At 44.9% G+C, this 23,164-nt stretch overlaps 1 protein-coding gene across 4 annotated transcripts in view; it reads right to left on the bottom strand.

Annotated features, from left to right (window-relative positions):
- Positions 1 to 1,639: 1,639 nt before the first annotated feature.
- PLXNB3 (plexin B3) overlaps positions 1,640 to 23,164 on the bottom strand; it is a 177,495-nt gene continuing 155,970 nt past the window's right edge. For all 4 annotated transcript variants that reach the window (XM_068248383.1, XM_068248382.1, XM_068248385.1 and 1 more), the window contains exons 26-35: positions 20,016 to 20,322; positions 17,544 to 17,647; positions 17,376 to 17,463; positions 14,995 to 15,164; positions 12,981 to 13,141; positions 12,748 to 12,895; positions 12,601 to 12,665; positions 9,843 to 9,918; positions 4,869 to 4,943; positions 1,640 to 2,978 (exon numbers count right to left, since the gene is read on the bottom strand). In XM_068248383.1, coding sequence (XP_068104484.1) covers positions 2,874 to 2,978; positions 4,869 to 4,943; positions 9,843 to 9,918; positions 12,601 to 12,665; positions 12,748 to 12,895; positions 12,981 to 13,141; positions 14,995 to 15,164; positions 17,376 to 17,463; positions 17,544 to 17,647; positions 20,016 to 20,322 — 1,299 coding nt within the window. In that variant the 3' untranslated portion in view covers positions 1,640 to 2,873. The remainder of the gene's footprint in view (positions 2,979 to 4,868; positions 4,944 to 9,842; positions 9,919 to 12,600; positions 12,666 to 12,747; positions 12,896 to 12,980; positions 13,142 to 14,994; positions 15,165 to 17,375; positions 17,464 to 17,543; positions 17,648 to 20,015; positions 20,323 to 23,164) is intronic.

The raw sequence follows: 23,164 nt of genomic DNA, 5'->3' as shown, positions 1-23,164 counted from the left end.
GCGGCAAAGTGGTAGCTGGAGGATCAGCGACGCACATCTGCGTCGCCAGGTGCCTCCCTAATTAATCAGGAAAGGCCACTCGCGCGAGCGGCCGTTTCCTGTTCGATCACGGAGCGGGTCTCCGTGAATAGCCTGCGAGCCGCTGATCGCGGCTCGCAGACTAAATGTAAACGCAGGAGACGTTTGTCTCCTTTGTTTACATTGAACGGCGCTGCTGCTACAGCAGTGCCGTAAGGCAGCTCGGCGATCCCCGGCCAATCAGCGGCCGGGGATCGCCGCCATGTGACAAAGGACAGCCTGTCACAGGCTGCACAGGACGGATAGCATCTTGTGCATCCCCGATCACCAGGGGTGAGAGGGAGAAGAGGGGGGGGGGGGGGAATTTCGCCACGGAGGGGGGCTTTGAGGTGCCCCCACAACACCCAGGCAGGCAGGAGTGATCAGACCCCCCCCCCTGCACATCATCCCCATAAGGGGGAAACAAGGGGGGCGATCTGATCGCTCTGCCTGCAACCTGATCTGTGCTGGGGGCTGCAGAGCCCACCCGGCACAGATCATAAAATAACATGCTGGTCCTTAAGGGGAGGTAAAGGCTGAGTCCTCAAGTGGTTAATTACCATAACTAATGTAACTTTTAATGACAATGTTTGTTTAGGCTGAAGTTCCCCTTTAAGGTGTCATTTGAGAAAAAACTGCACAGCACGGTGCCGTAGTGTTTAGCTCTCTCGCCTTGCAGCACTAGATTCCCGGGTAGAATCCCAGTCAGGGCACTATCTGCACAGAGTTTGTATGTTCTCCCCGTGTCTGCGTAGGTTTCCTTTGGGCACTCAGGTTTCCTCCCAAATCCCAAAAACATACAGATAAGTTAATTGGCTTCTCCCTAAACTAGACTACGATACATACACTATATGATATAGACATATGACTATGGATTAGATTGTGAGCCCCTCTGAGGGACAGTTAAGTGACAAGACCATATACTCTGTACAGCGCTGTGGAAGATGTCAGCGCTACATAAATACTAAATAAAAATACTTACATATGTATAGCCACTAATTTACATAAACATCAGTCATACTGTGAGACTAAATATAATTTTGCCTTCTTAAAACAGAAGGTATTTGCAATAATTCAGCTTTAAGTGAGCAACTGTGGTTTCCCATGATGCATCACTCAGAATATGCAATTCTTCTCTTTATGCCCCTGAAAGCCAGACACACATCCAGAACCACCAGTGTATAGTGAGCCTATAGCTTATCAATATTACAGAGCTGTCTGCTGCTCATCAGTGCATGCCCTGGATTGATATGGCTCTATGGGATGGGGCTTGGACCAGTACTAAATAATACCCAGGAAAAGCTCATGGTGACCTCAGAACCACTGGGAGACTTTAAGGGGCTAAAAGGGACCTAATAATATTTCTTAAAAAGTGTCGCAATATATAATTTTGAATTCTTAAACCTAAAATCCTATGTGTTTCACCCTCTGTAGTGGGGGCTTCCTCAGTGGTGCAATTACTTTCACAGAATTAAACCCTGGCCTCCATGCCTGTAGTATAGAGTAAATAAAGTAATTAAGAAGGATACATCTAATTTCTAACTCTATTTCATCCTCATATATGAATAATACAGAAAACACATTCTCTCTAAAAAATTGTTTTATTTGCAAAACCATCTGCATAAAAAGAACAATAAATATAGTTATACCTATTTACAGCATTTGCATAAGTTAGAAAAAAAGCTATACAAGACACACACTGGACAGAGACGCGCACACACACGGACATACACACAGACAGACAGTGTGAGCAGCTCACCGAGAACAGTGCTGGCAACTGCCAGGAACTCCACCACGTGCTCAATGCAAGTGCCTGATAAACACTGGGCCCGAGCCACCAGATTCCTAAGGGAAGCATTGGACTCAGGGGTGTAGTAGTTACAAATCATGGCTCACTCCAGCAAAAAAAATTGCTGGGGCGCCATAATGGTCACAGCCCTTCCACTGCCTTCCCTTGGTGACCCTCACAAAACAAAAGTGAGTCCATCATGATCTTCACAACCATAAAAACTACGACCACAAAAACAGCTGATCTGGAGGACAGGCCCCTGTACTATACGGGGGGGGGGGGGGGGGGGGGGGGTTAGTAGTTGGGTACCCCCAACAGCTCTGGGCCTTCCGGCGGCCGCAGGGGCTGCTCCCCTATAATTACACCCCTGATTGGGCTACTGTGGGTAATTGTTTTTTTTCTGACATCTTCTTGTACAAGCCCAGTAGCCATTTTGGAAACTTTTTGGTGTTTCCAAAACTGGGTAGAAGACATAGTGGATATAACCCACTAAGAGCTAACAGTGCTTTTTATTCAATATTTACAGCCATTAAATCTCCACCAGACCCAGTTACCTCACAACGCTCACACACAAGCACACAGGACTTAAAAGCACATATATAAATTGAGTATGAAGATCTTCGGTGCTCGAGGGCAACATGTGGCAACTGAACAATGCACCCTTCTACAGATTATAGAAGGTCATACTTGGCAGCACCGGACCACAGGAAGAACCAGGATGTGTGATAGACTAAGGCACTTGTACAGTTCCACTGAGGTAGGCAGTGCACTGCTGGGATGACCATAAAAATAGAGCAAAGGATTCTGGGTAAGGCAGAGGAACTTGGTCCAGTACTTTAAAGAATCGATGCTTATGTTGAAAGGGCTGTTACTAGTTCAGAAGCCGAGAATTCCTTTATGGGTTCAGTCCATGATTTCCAAACTGCACATCTTCCGAAAAAGTGGATGCATTTACTAAAGACCCTAAAAGCATTGAGGGGAGGAGCCATTGCCCCAGATATGCACCCCATAGTCTTTAGCAGGGTTATTATAGGTCAGTTACTTTGTTCTCCACCAAAGCTGAGATCTGCTGGAGACGGTAGGCCAGCTGCATCTTCTGCCCATTGGGATCTTCCTCTAAGGCTGTGCTGATCTGAGGAGGAGGAAAGACAGGCGATTTATAAAGGCATGCACACATGCTATATGACAAAACATTAGAGATGATCAATTCTTATTCTACAAGAAACTTTGCCTTAGGGGAATTCAAAGGGAATCATGTAAATGTTTCGCAGGCTTGATGCCGCTTCATCAGGCAATAACAACAGAGCAATAGCATATGTGGTCAGTAGAAGAGCCAGGCACCTCTGGACAGACCACATATGCTATTGCTCCGTTGTTATTGCCTGATGAAGCGGGATCAAACCTGCGAAACGCGTTGCATATTTGAAGTTCATAAATAAAATATATTGACTGTCTTTACTACAGTCGTTGTGTGTCTACTTGGAGGAGGTAAGTCCATCACTACCTCCTCTATTTACCAAGAATTTGGTTTTGAAGCTCATTTAGCTTCCTTTTATCCTCTTGGCGCCTCTGTTCTCCTGCATAATATTGAGTCCACCCTGGGTGGAGGGTTGAACCCCCTTTTTCTCATCTACAGAGAGCGACTTCTTATTCCTGAGTGGGGTCAGGAAAATCTCCCCACCTGCCTTTACAGTGGTTGCCTAATGGTAACCCTGGTTTGTGAGTATTAATATATTCTCTATCTAGTAACCATTTACCAGTACATATTACACCATTGGGGCTCTTGATGTTCCTTGTTTTTAAGTTTGTATAGTTGGTAGCATTGGCAGCTGATTCCTTTGTTTTCCTTACCCCTCCCACTAGAAGTTGCTTTGACAGCAACAGACGCATCGCTCTGCTATATCAAGTCCCGATCACTTTGGACCACGTGCTGCACAAGTAATTACTCTCACTGCAGCGATTGCGGCACATTTGCGATTATCGCCGATCATTCAATAGAATGAAAATGCAATTGCCAAAAAAAGTCATGCAAAATGGCGATCGCAATTGTTTACAAGTGTGTATGGGGCCTTACTAAAAATCTCATCTGATTGTGCTTCCACGTTTCCTTTGTGAATAGAGTGAAGCTGGAGATACCATCATTTACCTCAGTAAGCAAAGATACAGAGAGCCTCTTCAGTCCACCCACAAATAAGCATATTAGGGTCGGTTTGGACAAACAGCAGTCGGCATCTGTGCACAATGTTTACTGCTGAGATATAACCAGAGGCGGGACAAGGTCCTTCAGCACCTAAGGCTGAGACACCAAAATGCGCCCCTCCATCCCTCCCACCCCAGCCGTCACACACTGATTGCTATTAGACTAATAGGTGCCCCAGGGCCCCCAACACCTTAATCTCTAGTTATCTGGCTTGCAGTCACTGTCATGTATCCCTTTTTCTTATTTCTTTCTGCTTCAAACACAATTGGGAATGACAGCTGAATGAATTGTGCACTCCCTCCTACACTGCGCCCTGAGGCTGGAGCCTCTCCAGCCTCTGCCTCGGCCGTGGATATAACACGTCATGCACTGAGATGTATGGAATCGTTCTTCTGAATGTGTTTAACACTGTTTGCCATTGATTGCACAAGCGCCACAGTCAATCAAATTTTCCAAGACAATGCATGTAGCTTCTAGTGTTGGCAGTGTTCACAGTTCCGTATCCCCCTAGTGGTTCAAAATAGGATGAAGAATTGATGGCAAACTAAGCCAAATGCTTTTCTGCACCGCGTGGATATGAGCTGCCGGCCGTGTTTCCGTGTTTGAATAAACTGCAGCGTGAATAGCAGTAAGCAGCATGGGACTCTCATTTCATCAATGAATCAAAAGGTTATTACACATTTTGTATACGCAAAAAATATTTTTAATGCAAAATCTGTGCAAGCTTATACAGCACTGATCATGCAGCATAAAGCCCAGTTTCCACAATGAAAATATCTTAAAACTCCCGTTTCAGTACTACAGACTGACATATACGCTCACCTGATCATAGTACTTGTTGATATAATTGTAGAGCTCTTGCAAGGCGACCAGGGAACTCAGCTCTGATGAATGGATCTGGAAGAATGAAGAATTTATATCATCAATAAGCAAAACATTTTATCCCCTCCAAAATACAAGTTCATGCTTACTGACATTCCCAGGCTCTGATTGGCCTCATGGGGATGACATCACCCTGCTTTTAGCAACCTAAGTTGCTGCTGTTACAATATATAAGTTAAAGGACTAGCTACAGACCCTGAACAGCACGCCGATCGGATGTTTCTGACTGGATTAGCTGCATGCTTATTTCAGGTGTGTGATTCAGACACTATTGTAAGCAAAGAGATCAGCAGGACTGCCAGGCAACTGGCATTGTTTAATAGGAAATATACCCCTCTCATTTCAGGGGTACTATAAAGCCCTATTTAATGTTTTAGGGTATATTTCTACTAGGTACCGCGGCAGTTTCCGATTTGGCTACGGGACTTGTACTGCTGCGAAGCCACAGGCCGAATGGGACTTGTGTGCGTGCTGCTACAAGTCCCCCTCACCTCCCCAGACAACAGAATACGATTGTTCATTACGACAAATATTGCCCATTCTTACACAGCTTTTCAGGACGTTGCTAACACATTTATGTGGGTCCAACATGTCCTGATTGACCCGATTCAGTTACACAATTTTTGGGCTATGAAGGAGTTTCCACCTATTTTATTAAACTATTAAATGTTATCTGGTCAAGTATTGTATATTTTGATGTACTTGTGGGCCTGATGACGAGACAGCTAGCGCTGTCGCCTACAACCAGTTACAGTATATCACACTATTTTTGACTGTTTTTAATGGATTTTTACCTTGTGGCTCCTCTATATACTGTATATGACAGTTTTTTTATGAAAATGAATGTCTGTATTGAAGAAGTGGAATGATATTCCCAATTTTTGTAATTCCTGAGGTAAATACTGCTGCCAGCCAATGCCCAAGTCTTGGTACAGCCAGTTAAAACAGTCATTTCTCGGATGAGTGTATTGGTATAGCCTGGATGTATTTTCCTTTCTAGAACTGGAAAATCTTTGAAACATAAACAGCTCACATGTACTGGTATCTAAGGCTTCTTTCACATCAGGAAACGCGCGCAGGAGCCGATGATCTGCACACGTTGAACGGCCTGCGGAGTGTCGTCGGGATGTTACAGTGCAACGTTGATTAGCAGTGGTAGTTATAATTCACCTTACAGGAAACCGCCGGCTCCCAGGTGCCTCAAACCGCAACACACCAAAACGCAGCGTCGGGCGTGAAAGGTAAAATGAAAGTCTATGGACTTTCATTTTACCTTAGTTACCGCAAAGTATTGACTTTGTGTTAAAATCGCAGCAAATGAGCTCTAATGTTAAAAAGCCCTAAGAAAACCGTGAGATTCTACAGGTGCTGGAAGCAACTGTACAACTAAGTCCCTAGTATCCGACACCGGCGGGGATTGCCTGATTGCTTGAGCAACCGGCCGAAAAAGTACATACTTCCTCCCCCACTGTACAGGATCAAATACTCACCAAGCCTCCAGTGATGTCTTCTAGCCTTCCCGTAGCTCCTAGCAGCTTTCCGACGTCCTCCGTGTACAGCTCTCAGCGTGTCACCTGACCTGCATCGAGTCACCTGACATGCCGGGAGCCGTGCACAGGCACCAGAAAGCCACTAGGAGCTACAGGAAAGCTAGAAGCAATTGCCTGCAACCGCCCCCCCCCAAACTACAGTCCCAGTTATCCCCTCAGGCATGCCGGTTAGTTGAGAGTTCTGGATAATGAAGACTTTGATGTACACATCTATACTGTATTTATCCATTTACCAGTGTCCTGTCTATAACTTGTGAATATTAATGCTGATCTATGGGATGCAGTCTCTCCCTCCTGTTCCCCTGCCTAACATGGAACAGCACCCCCATCCCCTCTTATATTTACATGATATGAAGTCACAGCATAGATGTCACACTAGAGGTATCAGCAACAGCAGAGTCACCAGTCAGAGGATCCCTGCAATATTTCTGCAGCAGTTTTTCCCTCCAGTCACTGATCACCTCTCTTCATCGCCACCTGGTGGGCAGCCTGGCTGTTACACTGAGGTTACACTGCTACACTTAAAGGGAACCTTAACCGGCGGGGAAAAAAAAAATCACTTACCTGGGGGCTTTCCCAAGCCTCCTGCAGCCGTCCGGTGCCCGCGCCGGTCCTTCAGTGCCCTCCGGTCTCCCTCCGCCGCTAAGTTTCGTTTTCGGACGACTGCCAGTCGTCCTCGGGCCTCTTCCGCATTCATCGTCGTAAACTGCAGTAAAGCGCGTCCGCATGACGGCAAACGTGTCATGTGCATGACGCCAAATGCGTCATGCGGACGCGCTTTACTGCAGTTTACGACGAGGAATGCGGAAGTGGCCCGAGGACGACTGGCAGTCGTCCGAAAACGAAACTTAGCGGCGGAGGGAGACCGGAGGGCACCGAAGGACCGGCGTGGGCACCGGACGGCTGCAGGAGGCTTGGGAAAGCCCCCAGGTAAGTGAGTTTATTTTTCCTCGCCAGTTAAGGTTCCCTTTAAGATGCTGCCACTAATCTCTCCCTTTCTAAAAAGCAGACTTCTTAAAGAGAGTCTGAAGCCAAAATAAATACCTCTTTTTACTGGCCATTTATCTTCAGCAATAAGATCATATCTGAAACGCCGCATTCCCACGGCAGAATGATGTCTTTATACCGCCGAAATCCCCGGGGCAGAATTCGGGGATCGATTCCGGGTAGCGGCAGTGCTTTGTGCAGTAGCTCTGCCTCTGCTCGAATCAATCTCCGCCTCTTCCTGCCCCTCTAAGTATTCTTTCACTGAGAGGGGCGGAGAGAGGCAAGATTGACGGTACTGGAGACAGAGCTACAGCGCAAAGCTCTGCCTCTACCAGGAAGCGATCCCTGAATTTTGCCCCAGGGATTTCGGTGGTATAAAGACTTCAATCTGCCACGGGAATGCGTTTCAGCTATGATATAATTGCTGAAGATAAATGGCCAGTAAAAAGAGATTTTTTTTTGGGCTTCAGACTCTCTTTAAAACAGATGATATTTGAGATTATTCAGGTTGGAGTGAGCTGGAACTGCTGGAATGCAATGATCTGTCATCTTGTTAATATTACAGTGCCAAACTAATCCAACATGCATAAAGACTGTTTCAGACTGGTTGGGCCTCATCAGTGAATGGCATGGATTAATACAGCACTATGGGGTATGACTTGAAACACCCGGAGTTACAGATTACCCAGCAAGCTCAATAGTGAACCAGAACTCCTAGGATTTTGTGAGCTCTTTACACACTCCTAGGAGTTCTGGTTCACAAGCTTGCAGGGTGACCTGTAAACCTTTCTAAGTGGCAGGGTATGGTGGGATGACAATGGGTGTGCGGAACAGAGGGTTTGAGGGTTAATGTGATGTACAGCAAGGGGCCATATTGGGGCCATACATCCAGAATTTAAAAAGGTATTTAACTTTAAGCATTTTCATCTCGTAAGTCCTTTAAGGGGGTAGAGTCTGCTGGCACGAAAGTGGTTAAAGAAGGACTGTAGTGACGTAGTAGAAATGTAGTAAATTATTGATATAAACACTTATGTTAATTATCCTGGTTTCAGCATCAGAAACACTTCCTACATTTATATACTGCTGTAAATCGATATGTAATCCCGCCTTCCCAGTGATGTCACAGCCTAGGCTGTTCATTATGCAGAATTCTTCTCCCAATGCACTCTGGGAGACCAGGTGTTATTTCTACTGACTTTGAAACGCACAGTAAACAAACATTCTGCGTGATGCACCTGCCAGCAGTACAGATGTCACCGCCTGTGATACAGGATGCAAATTAGGATGAAGAAAGGATTTACAATGGACAAAACACTGACTAAGTAATATACTGTATAAAGTAATATTGCAATAAAAAGTATGTTGCGAGGTGACAATAAGCTATTCAAATATACTCACCTGGGGCTTCCTCCAGCCCCTCAAAGTGTGTGAGTTCCTTAACACAGGTCCATGCTGATCCATTCTCCCGGCCATGTAGTGAATTGTCGACACATCGGGTCGGCGGGTTCTGCCCATGCGCCTTTCGCGATCCAGACCCTGCTGCCCGGGAGAGTTCTGTACGGGCACAATAGCACTGCACCTGTGCAGAATGCTCCCAGCGGTGGGAGCACAATCATGAGAGATATACGCAGAAGCTGCCAACCTGATGGGTTGACGATCCACTACTGGGCTGAAAGTGGGGTCAGCATGGACCTGTGTCGAGGAACACACACACTTCTAGGGGCTGGAGGAAGCCCCATGTAAGTGAACCTCAATAGCGTATTGTCACCTTGCAACTCCTAAGTTACTGTATTTTTTGGACTATAAGACTCACCTTTTCTCCCCAAAAGTGTGTGTGTGTGTGTGTGTGTGTGTGTGTGTGTGTGTGTGTGTGTGTGTGTGTGTGTGTGTGTGTGTGTGTGTGTGTGTGTGTGTGTATGTGGGGGGGGGAGGAGTCACTGCGTCTTATAGTCCAAATGCAGGGATTTCCTGACTTGTGAACGCCTGCCAATGCAAACCTCTAACCCAACACGATGTGGGGGACTCCCTGTACTGTGCCCATGCAGAGGAGGACACAGGGGGACAAACACAAGGGAGACACAAAAGGGCATAGAGGAGGACAGAGGAGGACACAGGGAGACACAAGGGGGCATGAGGTACAAAGGGTGCATAATCTACAAGATGCCCCTTCGCCATGGATGCTCCAGGTTTAGTATAATTATATATATATATATATATATATATATATATATATATATATATATATATATATATATATATATATATATATATATATTTTCCCCCTGGTTGTTGTCCTCTAAACCTAGGTGCGTCTTATATTCAGAAAAATACGGCATGTTCACTTCCACTTTAAGAGAACGGAGGATGCTGTACTCACTCCTGACAGCTCTGTGAGAGAAGAGTTCATCTCCTGGTAACTGGCAGCCGTAGTCTGTCGGATGTCGGCGTAGTACCTACAACACACAGGTCAACCAATCAACCCAAAGAGCAATTCCACAATGCATTAGATAAAGGCCTCCCTCCAAGCATATCACCATTTACAATCCATTCTTAAGGCACAACTGTAACCTCCTAAAACAAAAAGTTAGATACTCACCTAAGAGGAGGGAAGGCTCTGGATCTTTTAAAGCCTTCCTGTTTGTCTCTGCATCCCCTCTATCCACCGCCAGGCCCTCGTTTACACCTCCTGCCAGATGGCTCTCCAAGTCTCCGAGTACTTCCAAAGATGAGCGGCTCCATACTGCGAGCGCGTGCAGCACAGAACAGTTTGTCTTCGGAAATACCAGAGTTTTGCTTGGCCTTCCGAGGAGATCCAAAGGCCTGTTCAACATGAAAGTCAGAGGCCAGAAACAGGGGCCTGGCGGTAGAACGAGGGGTCGCAGAGGAACGGAAATGCTCTAAAGGATCCCACCATGTAGGGGAGTAGCTAACTTTTTTGGGGGTGGGGGGTTACAGTTGTCCTTTTAAAAACTCTTTTACCTTTGCTTATAAACTGCTTTGAAAAATAATTTGAAAGTTTGCCCTGAAAAGTTTGTTTGACTCAACCAGAACATAAGAAATGCTCAACGCAATTTAGTTAATGGAACACAATTGCGAAAATGAATAGCTTTTTGATAGGAATAAAAACAATACAGAAAATCCCCCATGATGAGATGGGCTAGTCCAAAATAAAAAAAATATTTATAGTGCATATTACCCTGAGACAAATGTACAGCTAATACACATGTATTTTAAAGTTTAAATAGTTTGTAGCCCCTTATCAAACCAGTTTCTATATGGTATGTGTAGAGACTACACATACATCGCTCCCACCTCACCCCACAGCCATCTAATATCGGGTAGGACTACATGTACAACTGTACTTATTGCTGACTGCCTTTTGCTGACTGCTTTCTGCTTTTTGCATTAGCCGGATAAATAAAGCTACTTTTATGCTGATTTCTTTGCATGTGCCGACCTAGTCTCTACACATACCATATTGAACTATTCTGTCTTCAAGGCCTGAGCACGCAACTCTACAGCATATATACCCAATATATCCTCCTTATAAGCAATCTAAACAATGATGATACTTTTTCACTGAGATCTGCAGTGCCAGTTCTTTGCATCTTTTTTTGGGACTCAAACCAGTTTCTATTGGAATTTGTTTAGTCCAACTTAGGGTTCAGTAAAGCTTTAAAAGCAGTACCAGAAGGATTATCTAGAGCTACTGCTGTGCTAACAAAGGTAAGTATCTACTCCTGACCAGAGCCTATTGTTTCTTAAGGTGACTAATATCATTAAATTGGTAAAACTACATACGTGCCTAAAGCTCACACGCTAGACCAGGGCTGGGCAAACTCTGTGCGGCCCAGGCTGCATGCTGCGGCCCACATTCCTAAAATTCTCTCCCTCCCTGCAGAGTTGCGAGTGGAAGGAAACCGAGGGATAACACTCACCTACTCGCCACCTCCAGCTTTAGGTCTCCATGCTCACAGGGCATCATGTGACACATGACATGCCGTCAGGATGTGCCCGGCGGCGTCTCATGTGATGCCTTGTGGTCATGGAGACCTGACGCAGGAAGCGGCAAGCAGGTGAGTGTTAACCCTTGGGTTCCTTCTGCTCGCAACTCTGCAGGCAGGGAGGGAGGAAGATGAAGGGTACGGCCACCTGCCGGCAGGCCGGGTTTGCAGCGCACGTGGGCAGGATATGGCCCACAGGATGTAGTTTGCCCAGCGCTGCACTAGACAATCATTCTGGCCCATGTGTGCCAGAAATCTAGCATGTGTACAGCTCATTTAGGCTATGTTCGCATTATAAATTGCAAGCGCTGAGTGATTTATTGAGCACATCAAGTGATTTTTTTAAAAGCACTTTTCGCTTAGAAAAGCGCTTTTATAAGCGCTTTTCCTCAGCGATTATTTTTTTAACTTCCTGAAGTCAGTCGGAAACTAATAAATACAATGTAATTATTCATAAAAGTGCTTGGGAAATCACTATACAAAGCACTTTTTCAAGCGCTTTGCGATTTCCCTATACCTTCCATTGAGCCAAAGCCCCCCAAAACATTGAACAGAACATGCTGCTCAGCAGAGAGCTGACCAGTGTGTCTGCACAGCACTGGTTAATAAACCATCATTCAAAACGGAAATGACTGTTTTAGGTTTAAATTGAGCTTTAAACTGAGCTAACTAAGCTACCTTACCAGATGATTCAAGCACTATGTGAAAACATTTTTTATTAAAAACAAAGTGTTTCGTGGATCCACGTCTACCTCCTCGGGCACTCACTTTCACATAGTGGTTGAATGATTTGGGACGTAAACAACCTAGTCTACTCTCCTCTCATTTTGGTATTTACATGTTGTTGTGCACCTCCTCATCTCTGTACATCAATCTGCCTCTCTCTCCCCAACTTATTTGCAAACATTAGTTAGAATGCTGACTGAAGTCTGAAGTTTGTTGAAACGTTTTGCAGAATTTTTTTTACTTTTGAAGGGGAAAAAAAAAAACTTTATAGGTCTTCATTACAAATGTTATTCTATTGAATGATCTATTCAGTGACACTTAATAACTTGAGGCCACCCAACTACCTGCTAAACAATAGGACTACAGTGCTTAATTTTGGACAGCAATAGTTAATACAGAACTTACTTCTCAACCATTTGTTTGTACCGAGGAATTTCACGAGCATAAAGAAGCTTATTGACTGGTGAATCCTATAAAAGAAACAACAATTATGGAACATATGAGATTAGTGTTAGCCCCTCCCTCTTTTACCCAGAATCCTTTTATACTCACTCTGCCCACTTTGTGCTCAGAGATGGTGCAGGAGTCTATGAAGGTCTGAGCGATAACCGCAAGAATGGAGTCAACATTTTCAGACACCTCAATATCAAAGACCATCTGCGGATGCTTCAGTATGAGGACCCAGAACCTCTGCATTAGGCTGCAGCACAAAGTAATGTCATGAATGGTTGTTACAGCAAAGCTCTGGAATGATGCACATTGCTGGAAGTGATAAGAGGCCTCACCTATGTGTTTTCCAGATATGGACAGTCTCGGGATCCTCTATCCCGTGTTTCTCAGCCATTTCATCTAAGAAGTCAAAAAAGTACTTGATGGCGATGGGCACGGGGCGGTTTATGCCCAGCATGGCCTGGAATGTGTCATCCACAAATTTCTGAAGAGTCCCCTGTAAAGAAACAAAGTTTTGGCTTAACTTCCAATTAATCTTAAAGAGACTCTGTAACATTAAAAAACGCCCCTGGGGGGTACTCACCTCGGGTGGGGGAAGCCTCGGGATCCTAATGAGGCTTCCCACGCCGTCCTCTGTCCCACGGGGGTCTCGCTGCAGCCCTCCGAACAGCCGCCGACAGACCCGACTGTGACTTCAATATTTACCTTTGCTGGCTCCAGCGGGGGCGCTGTGGCTGCTGTCGGCTCCGAAGTAGACGGAAATACCCGATCTCAGTCGGGTCCACTCTACTGCGCAGGCGCCGGAGACTTGCGCCTGCGCAGTAGAGCGGACCCGACGGCGATCGGGTATTTCCGCCTACTTCGGAGCCGACAGCCGTCAGAGCGCCTGCCCTGGAGCCGGGAAGGTAAATAATGACGTCACGGCTGTACGGAGGGCTGCAGCGAGACCCCCGAGGGATGGAGGACGGCGTGGGAAGCCTCATTAGGATCCTGAGGCTTCCCCCACCCGAGGTGAGTACCCCCCAGGGGACGTTTTCACGTTACAGATCCTCTTTAAAGGCCACTAAGCAGCTAGAAATTAAGATATATAAATAAAATGAACTGTTGAGGGGGTGGGGCAGGAGGGGATGTGAGTACATCTTCCAGCATGCATTGTGGCGGTCGCCTTCACCAGGAACTTTGAAATGCTGCACACCGTGGGCTCTTTTGGAGAAGATAGCGGATGTCATCCGGGGGTGGGGGAAGAGGGGGGGGGGGGAAATCAGAGGTGTAGCATCCTGTCAGAAAGTAATGCCGATCACCCCAACAGTACACTCGTACGAACTTCCCTTTTGGGGAAGATCACTTTATATATTTTAGCTACCTGAAGACCCAGGTATGTATTCGGTTGTTGTTGGGTCCGGCCACTTTTTCTAACCCCGACACACAGTCAATGACCAAGATTGTGAGCTTTGGGGTCCTTGGCATCAATAATGTGAGAATGGAAGCAGTTAAAGGGACACTGAGCACTTTTTAAGAACACAATTTGCACTTACCTGGGGCTTCCTTCAGCCCACTGTAGGCCAAGAGGTCCCCTGGCGTCCTCTTGGCTCCTCTCCCAATCCCGCATGTGGCTCCGTTAATTGGTGACTTCAGCATGAAGTTGCCAGTATGCGTCCCCACCGCGCCGGCGCGGTGTGAGAGTCCTGTGCAGTTCAGAGTAAGAGAACCATGTATGCGCGTGATGACGCGTAGCGGCTGGCGTGATGACTCTTACTGGAGACTTCAGGCAGAAGTCACCAATTAATAGAGACGCCAGCTGGACCAGGAGAGGAGTTAGGACGATGTCAGGGGACCTTGCGGCTTACAGTGTGCTGGTGGAAGCCCAAGGTAAGTGCAAATTGTGTTTTTAAAAGGTGCTTTGTGCCCCTTTCGATTTGAGATTCCTGCCATTAACAGCATAAGAATGGCCGTTTATATTTTTCCATTTATAATTTTAGCTGTTATTGGCTTCACCCACTTTTTGTAACTTTGACACAGTCACTCAATGACCAAAGGGAGGGGGACCACTAGGCACCAGGTATGTTGTATGGAGGAGGGGGGCAGTGGACACCAGGTATGCTGTATGAAGGAGGGAGGGGTCACCACAAGGGAAGAGATAAGGGGATGTTAAAAGTAGAGGCCTGGGTTTCTGCCCTAGTTTTATACTCGAGTCAAACAATTTTTCTGGTGTCTACAGGAACAATGAATCACCTCAGTTTATTTTTTGCCTGTATACAGTTTCTCATAAAATCAATCATTGCTGTTCTACAGTTTCTTGTTCTGCATGGAAAATAATAAATGTCGCCCACAGCTGTTTACCCATCTTACCTTCATAGACAGCAGGCGTGTCAGGTAGATCTCTGGAATGGCTTTCGCACGCTCTCTCTCCCGCAAACTGCTGCGCCTCTGCACCTTACATGTCTCTGGTTCCTCCAAGGACTTCACCAAGTGCCACATTCTAATCCCGCCATCCTCCCCATCCTCCAGCATCGGTGTCTCTGTAACACATAGCACTGCTCATAAGACAAGCAAAGCAGGGCACAAGTAAAGAAATTCCTCAATAGTCTATGAAGTAATGAAGAGGTATAAGAAAATTCACCGATGTTAGCGGAGATCATGGAACTGCCTGTTTGATCTTCCTGCTCTCTCCTCTCAGTGGTGCTTCTCACACCAGACACCACCCACATCAAGGCAGCAGCCAGTGATGACCCTCAGCCCCTAAAGAAGGCAGTGGGAGTGTCACTAGCAATTCCTGTGCCGGCTGCCAGGGTAATATGCCTGCTCTGTACTCTGAAGCCTCACCTCCTGGACACCGATACATTATACATATGCAGTAATGACAGTTGGTTTCTAGTAAATGTAGTTTCAACTACTTAGGAGCCGCCTGCTCTCTGTGAAGCAGACCACTTTGCTGTGGTGCCTGCATGACTTTGTATCAGAGCAGATAATCACCTAAGAAGAGGGAAGGCTCTGGATCCCATAGACCCTTCCCGCTCCTCTCACTTGATCCACGCCGTCTCCCCAGTGAAATTATTGCCTGCAGGCCCTCCTCAGGCAGCTTTTACACGTATATTGTGTCCCCAAGTACTTCAGAATACGAGCAGATCTGTGCTGGGACGCTTGAGCAGTACGGATGCACCCATCTTCTGGAGAACTCAGACGCAAGAGCTTCCGAAGAGTTCTGAATGCACACATTTTGAATGGGGGAGGGGGGTGCAGCGATGGGTCGAGGAGACGGAGAGAGGGGACCAGGAAGGCTCTATGGGATCCAGAGCCTTCCATCTACATCAGAGGTGTCAAACTCAAATACAACATGGGCCAAAATTGTACACTGGGACCTAGCCGCAGGCCAACCTCAATGTCTACTGGCCACCTTCCTCCCCTATAAAGTTCCCAGGGGTCTTATGGCCCCTTTTCAGCTCCTATACAGTTCCCTGGTGTCTAGTGGTCCTCCCTCCCCTATACAGTTCCCTGGTGTCTAGAGGCCCCTCCCCTTTTCCATAGTGTTGTTATTTCACATATGGCTTCCCTAGTGTTCTAGGGCTTCACCTCCAATATAGCTTCCCTGGTGGTCTAGAGTGGGCCAAACATAATGCAAAGTAGGGAAACCCCTAGAGGGCCAAATTTGAGGTCTCCGAGGGCCCGATTTGGCCCGCGGCCAGAGTTTGACATGTATGCGCTACATAGAAGTATCTAATTCTTTTTATTTTAGGGATATTTTAAAAGTATAAGAAGCGGCCGCATAAAGCTGAAACGGAAAATCTTCACTTCATTAAAGGTCACCACACAACGGTGGCCTACGCTGGCATATGATTCATCATCAAAAATCAATTGGGAAGCAGCCATCCTTTTAGCTCCTCCCTCTACTTGATTTCATGTTGATCATGTGGCTTTCAATGCTGTCGTTTTATCCACTAATGAAGTACAAAGTTATGTGTATGGCCTCTTTTTCATGCAACTTCTAATTTATAGTTTGTAGGAAAATAATTGTCTGAGGCCATCATTTTTTTCTTGAATACATTTTTGTTTGATTCAAGGTGCATTCCGAATTGTACAATTCATTGTTTAACAAATATCACAGTGTATGGCCTTGCTAAGAGGAGGAGCCCGAATGGCTGTTCTGTCAGTTACGTCATCTGAGGAAGGGCATGGAGCCTGAAACGTTGAGCCCCTCTTTGGCTATGTAACCTGCTGAGATATGCTGCAACCTGCTATACCCATAAGTGGTGCTTTATGGGTCCAGCTTTCATGCTTTGTCATGTGTTTGTTCTGGCAGTTACTCAACGACAATATTATTTTTTGCTCCTCTTTGCAAATCAGATTCACCATCTTAGCTGGGCAGAGCCGGGACAAGGTCCTTCAGCACCCAAGGCTAAGACAGCAAAGTGCGCCCCTCCATCCCTCCCACCCCAGCCGTCACACACTAATTGCTATTAGACTAAGAGGCGCCCCAGGGCCCCCAACACCTTAATCTCTAGTTATCTGGCTTGCAGTCACTGCTATGTATGCCCTTTTCTTATTTATTTGTGCTTCAAACACAATTGGGAATGACAGCTGAATGAATTGTGCGCCCCCTCCTACACTGCGCCCTGAGGCTGGAGCCTCTTCAGCCTCTGCCTCGGCCCGGCCCTGTAGCTGGGAGGTTCTGGTAAGAATGACATTTTTCACAGTATGGAAATCAGTGTGATACACACAGAGCTCACACTCACTCTCTCCACTCAGGAAGCTGTTGTTTGGCGTCTCGCACTGGTTATTATGTAATCGGGGTATCAGGGCCACAGTTGCCAGATCAGGAACCTGTATAAGAGGGAACATAGGTATAAGAGGGATATATGACTCTTTCTGCCACAATCCTTCACTCAAGAGGCATTTCTCACCTTGTAGTGGTGTAAAGTGTTCAGTCTCTTCCATTGATCCTGATCCTGCGACGTCAGGTCCTCATCAGACAGAGTCAGATGTCCAGCCTGCCCTGCTCGCCATTCTATGGAGGTAGAAGAGAAATAGAAAATAAGAACATTTCTCCATCTCACCATAATGTTAGTACAGTTCCTCTTAAAAAGACTCTGTATAAAAAAAAAACTCCCCGGGGGTACTTACCTCAGGAGGGGGAAGCCTCAGTGTCCCAATTTGGCTTCCCCCAACCCTGTAGCTGCAGGAAATACAGCGCTGGCTCCCCCAAAACCTCACGTAATCCTCCTCCGACAAGACTGACAAGGGATAATATATTTACCTGTCCGGGATCCAGCACTGGCCCAGCAGCAGCTCTTCCTTCGGGTAAGGCATAAATTGCCGAACTCGATCGTATCCGCTCTACTGCGCAGGTGCAAAAGGACTCGCATCTGGGCAGTAGAGCGGATTGATCAGGTTCGGCTATTTCCACCTTACCCGAACAAAAAAGCCGCTAGTACGCCTGCGCTGGATCCCGGAGAGGTAAATATTTACATCTCCGCACGTTGGGGGGACCCGGGCAGGCTAACGGAGGGACACCGGAGGACGGGGGAAGCCTCGTTAGGATCCAGAGGGAATGCTGAGTTTCATTCCACTTGGAGGTACCTATACACCAGATAGATCCCTTTCTGATTCTATTGAATGTCAACACAGTGCAGACAGATTACCAACAGATTGTAGCATGATTTCCATAGATTTCAAGAACTAAAACACAATTCCAAGTTGCACCACACGGTCATATATGTGATTATGTTAAAGTTTTCTAATCTCCCTCTTAACCTTTTCATGTGCTTCACTGGAAATGGGAGTGCTTTCTCCCAACTGTTGTGTATGCAGAGCCAGCATCCCTACAGATACCTCCCCATCCCTGTGTCACTGCAGCATTCCTAGCCTAATAGCAGATGTGCGATAGGATGCAATAAAAGTCACATCAATCTTTGCACATACGTAACAAGTGTGGGGGGAAAAAAAAAGAGGATACTTTTGAGCTGTATATGGATACCCAGGTTTCCAAGAAGACTTGAAATAGTAAGATAATATTTACAGAGAACCCGAGGTGACTCTTCAAGGGGCAGATGGGACACAGAGGCATATTGTCTGCTTTATAACATTGCTCTGTGTCCCCCACACCGCTGCTCTCTGTACCCTCCATGCTGCGCTATAGCCCCGAGTTTAGCGACAAGGATCTGTCGCTAACTCGGAGGCAAACACAGGGGAGAGGAATTACCTGTTCAAAATGCACACCAGGGGCATTCCTGCAGGGTTTCCTGAGCTGCCATTGGGCAGCTCTCCCTGGCCGCGCCCCCTGCCACTCCCCCGCCTCCCTGCACACTATGAGAGACACACAGTCTCTCAGTGCGGCGTCGTGACCCAGTGGCCAAGAAAGTGAAAGTGGGCCATTGCGGCCCACGGGAGTGGCGGGAAGCAGCGTTTTTTTGCGCCTACCTGATCCGCTCAGCCCCGTGGATCAGGTAGCCTACTTTTTTTTCCTTGGTTGAGCTTGGGCTTTCTTTAATGATCATTTAATAGTATTCAGTTACAAAATGATTTATATAGTGATGCATATGTTAAATCAATTATTGTACTAATAAGAATAACTCCTTTCATCATGTATGTCTACATTAAAGGACACCTGAAGTGAGAGAAATATGGAGGTTGCCATATTTATTTCCTTTTAAACTATACTGGTTGCCTGGCAGCCCTGCTTATCCTCTGCCTCTAATACTTTTAGCCATAGACCCTGAACAAGCATGTGTGATTCATATACTACTGCAGTCAAAGAGATCAGCAAGACAGCCAGGCAATTGGTATTGTTTAAAAGAAATTATGGCAGCCTCCATATACCTCTTGCTTAAAGAGAATCTGAAGTGAAAATAAACTTATAATATAATGAATTATATGTGTAATACAGCTAAGAAAAAGAACATTAGCAGCACAGCTATGATTCTCATGTTGTTTTCCAGTACACGAAGAGTTAAGAGACTTCAGTTATCTATGTAAGAGATTTTTTAAGCTCTCTGACTAATTTAGTCAGAGAGCAGCGCTATTTTCTAAAGCACTTATACATCAAAGAAACAGTGACAGGCAACTTCAGATAAGATTTTACTGCAGGGAAGTTCAAAGGGTCATTAGCTCTGCTCTGTTTCGCAGTTAAAAATGCTGACTGAAGTGTGTAAACTGAAAATATTAAAGAATGATGCAATGTCATAAAAACAAAAAAGCTATATAACCAAAACTATGAGACTTTTTTTGCTACTAATGTTCTATTAATTATCCATACTACACATACAATTCATTATATCATACTTTGTTTTTTCGCTTCAGTGTCACATTAAGGTTCCCTTTTACCCAAAAAAAATTGAAAGCACAACTAAAATGAATCCCATTTTAGCAAATCTCACCTAGATCAAGCGTGTGTGACGGAGGCCGCTGTGAGAACGGTGTGCCTTTGTACACGTGATTGAGAATCTTCCCTTTCACCTGAGTGATGGTGTCAGTGTCCAGCACTCTGACTGGAACGCGCTGTACTTCTGTCCCATTCTTCACTATAACAGTGAGAGTCATTGGCTGATACTCAATGTCCTCCCGCAGCAAACGTCCATCATTCAGAGTGCGCTTTGCCTTTCCAGTCACAGCGTCCACTGGGCCCTTATCCACCTGGTACTTTATGGCAGAGTACAGCATGTACAGAGGCTCTGCTGCCGCTTCCTGTATAGAGAGAGAGATACAAGAATGTCTGATAGGCACGGCTGAGAGAATGCTGTAAAAACACCTCTATACATATAAACTGGGGCCAAATGTCTCAGATTGTGAAGGAAGAAGTGTTTTTTTTTTTTTTTTTTTTTCAAACTCCGCGTACAAAATTGTACTATACCCAACTAGATTAGCTGCGCTTCACCGGAGCCCTCTTATGTTGGGTTTTATTTTGCATCATCGTTTGACAATTTATTGCTTCACAAATATGTACATCTATATATAAATTTATGTATGTATCTTTATAATTTAAACACAAAAAGTCAAACCATAATGAGGGATCAGAAAGGAGTGAGGGACATAAAGAGGCCCATGGCTTAGCTACCCCTCTCACCAAGACCATCCCTCACATTTTAAGTTTTAAAATTCTATATACCAAGTTCCAATCAGACTTCAGGGCACTCACACTCCCCTTCCATAAACTACATCCGTTCTCATCCTCTCTGCCCATTTTCTCCCCTCCTTTCTCCACCCATTCCAACATATATCCAATCTATCAATTCTGACTATTTCCGGACCATTATCTCCTCTGAATATCCACTCTTCTTCCGCTCCCAGACTCTACATCCCTCCATTCCTCCCCTCATTGCTATTCCCTAATCTTCCTTCTTCCTCTCTCTCTTTCCTCATCCTCTCTGCTCCTCTCCCCTCCTTGCCTCCTCCCACAACTTTCTAGCCATCTGAAAATTTTTCTGTGGCTCGCCTTCCAATTCTCCTTCCTCCCCTGCTTCTATCTGTAGCAAATAAGATGATAAATTCATCCATTCTTTTTTTGAGAGTTTGTCAGTGGATTTCCAGTTCTTTATTATAATAGTTTTGGCTGCCAGTGAGAGGATATGAAATAACGTTTCCACCGTCTTGTTTTCCCCTTTTTGAGTCAATCCAAAAATTGCTACTCTCTCATTCATATCACCATCTGGGAGAACATATTTTCTTATAAATGTCTGTATTTCTGACCAAAAGGAACGTATTGTTGGGCAGTGCCATAGCATATGAGATAGATTCCCCGTCCCTGCATCGCATTTCCAACATAGATTATTTTCTTTTAATTTCCTTTGAAAGAGTTTCTCAGGCGTTAAATACCATTGAGACACTATTTTAAATTGTAATAACTGAATGCTAGTATTCTTAGGTAGCCAAATATATGAAGTAATCTTCTCCCACTGAATCATCTAATTTTTCTCCCCACTCCATTTCCCATTTCTCCCGAAACCAGCTAGTATTTCGTTCAACCTCCTTTACTCCCAGATGGTCATATAGCCGAGACAGCATCTTCTGTGGGACTGTTTTATCTTTAAAAAATCTTTCTAATTTATTCAATTGGTCTCGTATCTCTCCCCCCTTTAATTTTTGTCTTTCAAGGAAACTTTGTATTTGTAACCTTCCGAACTCAGTGGCAGGCCTTATTCCCTGAACTAAATTAACTATTCTCGTATCTTCCTCTAATTTATTCTTTTTTAACCATCCTAATTCTCTCGCTGGTGCAAATTCTGAGTTGTTCTCGATTAGCATTAGAGGTGGGAGCTCTGCAATGTTAATTTTAATATAGTCCAACATCGCTTTCAGCGCGGGGATAATAAATGGGTGGTCTGTTGTTTTTGCTGCTTGCCTGATTTTTATTTTATCCCATGACAATACATCTTTCATATTCACACTCTCGTATTCCATCATAATCCATATCTTATCTTCTCTTCCTTGCCTCCACTCCAACAATCTACCCAATAATATAGCTTGATAATATTTATACATGTCCGGCGCTGCTAGTCCCCCTTTTTTTTATCCATTGTTGTTTTTTTATATGATATTCTTACTGCTTTATTTCTCCAAATGTACTTTGAGAAAAGCCTGTGTAACGCCGAAAACCAGTTTTGGGGAATTTCTATTGGGATATTTTGTAGTTTAAACAGTATCTTAGGTAGTAAATTCATTTTTATTATATCTATTCTGCCTAAGGTGTTAAAGCTATGTAGATCCCACTGTTTTAGGGAATTAGTGCAGATTTCCAGTTCTTTACCCAAGTTTCTATCAAAGAGATTCCGGTTTTCACTACATATATGTATCCCCAAGTACTTAATACTGTCATTGTGCCATTGTAATTTAAATTTTTCCCTAATTTTCTTTTTGGTCTCGCTACTGCAGTTTATATTAAGTGCCGAGGTTTTTTCTATGTTTATTTTATAATTTGAATGCTCCCCGAAGATTTTTGCTACTTTGAAGGTTTTTTCTATAGATATATCGGGGTTTTTAAGTGTCAGAATTACATCGTCTGCGTAGGCACATATCTTTAATTCTTCTTCACCCGTTCTTAGACCACTAATCTTTTCTTCTTTCTGTATAGTCTGAATAAATGTTTCCAGTACCAAATTAAATAAACTAGGGGAAAGAGGACAGCCCTGCCTGACTCCATTTGTCAATCTTAACTCCTTTGAATGAAAGCCATTTATATTTATACATGCGGTTTGGTTTATATATAGATTTTTAATCCTACTGATATAGTTCTCACATAACCCAAATTTTTCCAAAGTAGCGTATAAGTATTTTCTGGATACCCTATCGAATGCTTTTTCTGCGTCTAGTGCGAGCAGGGCAGCCTCTTCTCGATTTTTCTTACATTGATGTATAAAATTCACTACCGTATAGATATTATCCTTTATATGCCTCCCTTTTCTAAAACCACTTTGCTGTTTCCCCAATAGCAGATCTAATTTCTTATCCAATCTATTTGACAATATTTTAGCATATATCTTAACATCTATATTTATTAAAGATATTGGGCGGTAATTGGTGACTTCTGTAG

Source organism: Hyperolius riggenbachi, chromosome 8 (assembly GCF_040937935.1).
Source record: "Hyperolius riggenbachi isolate aHypRig1 chromosome 8, aHypRig1.pri, whole genome shotgun sequence".
Taxonomy (NCBI): domain Eukaryota; kingdom Metazoa; phylum Chordata; class Amphibia; order Anura; family Hyperoliidae; genus Hyperolius; species Hyperolius riggenbachi.
The sequence above is the reverse complement of the archived record's forward strand: the minus strand, read 5'-3'. Positions and strand labels throughout refer to the sequence as shown.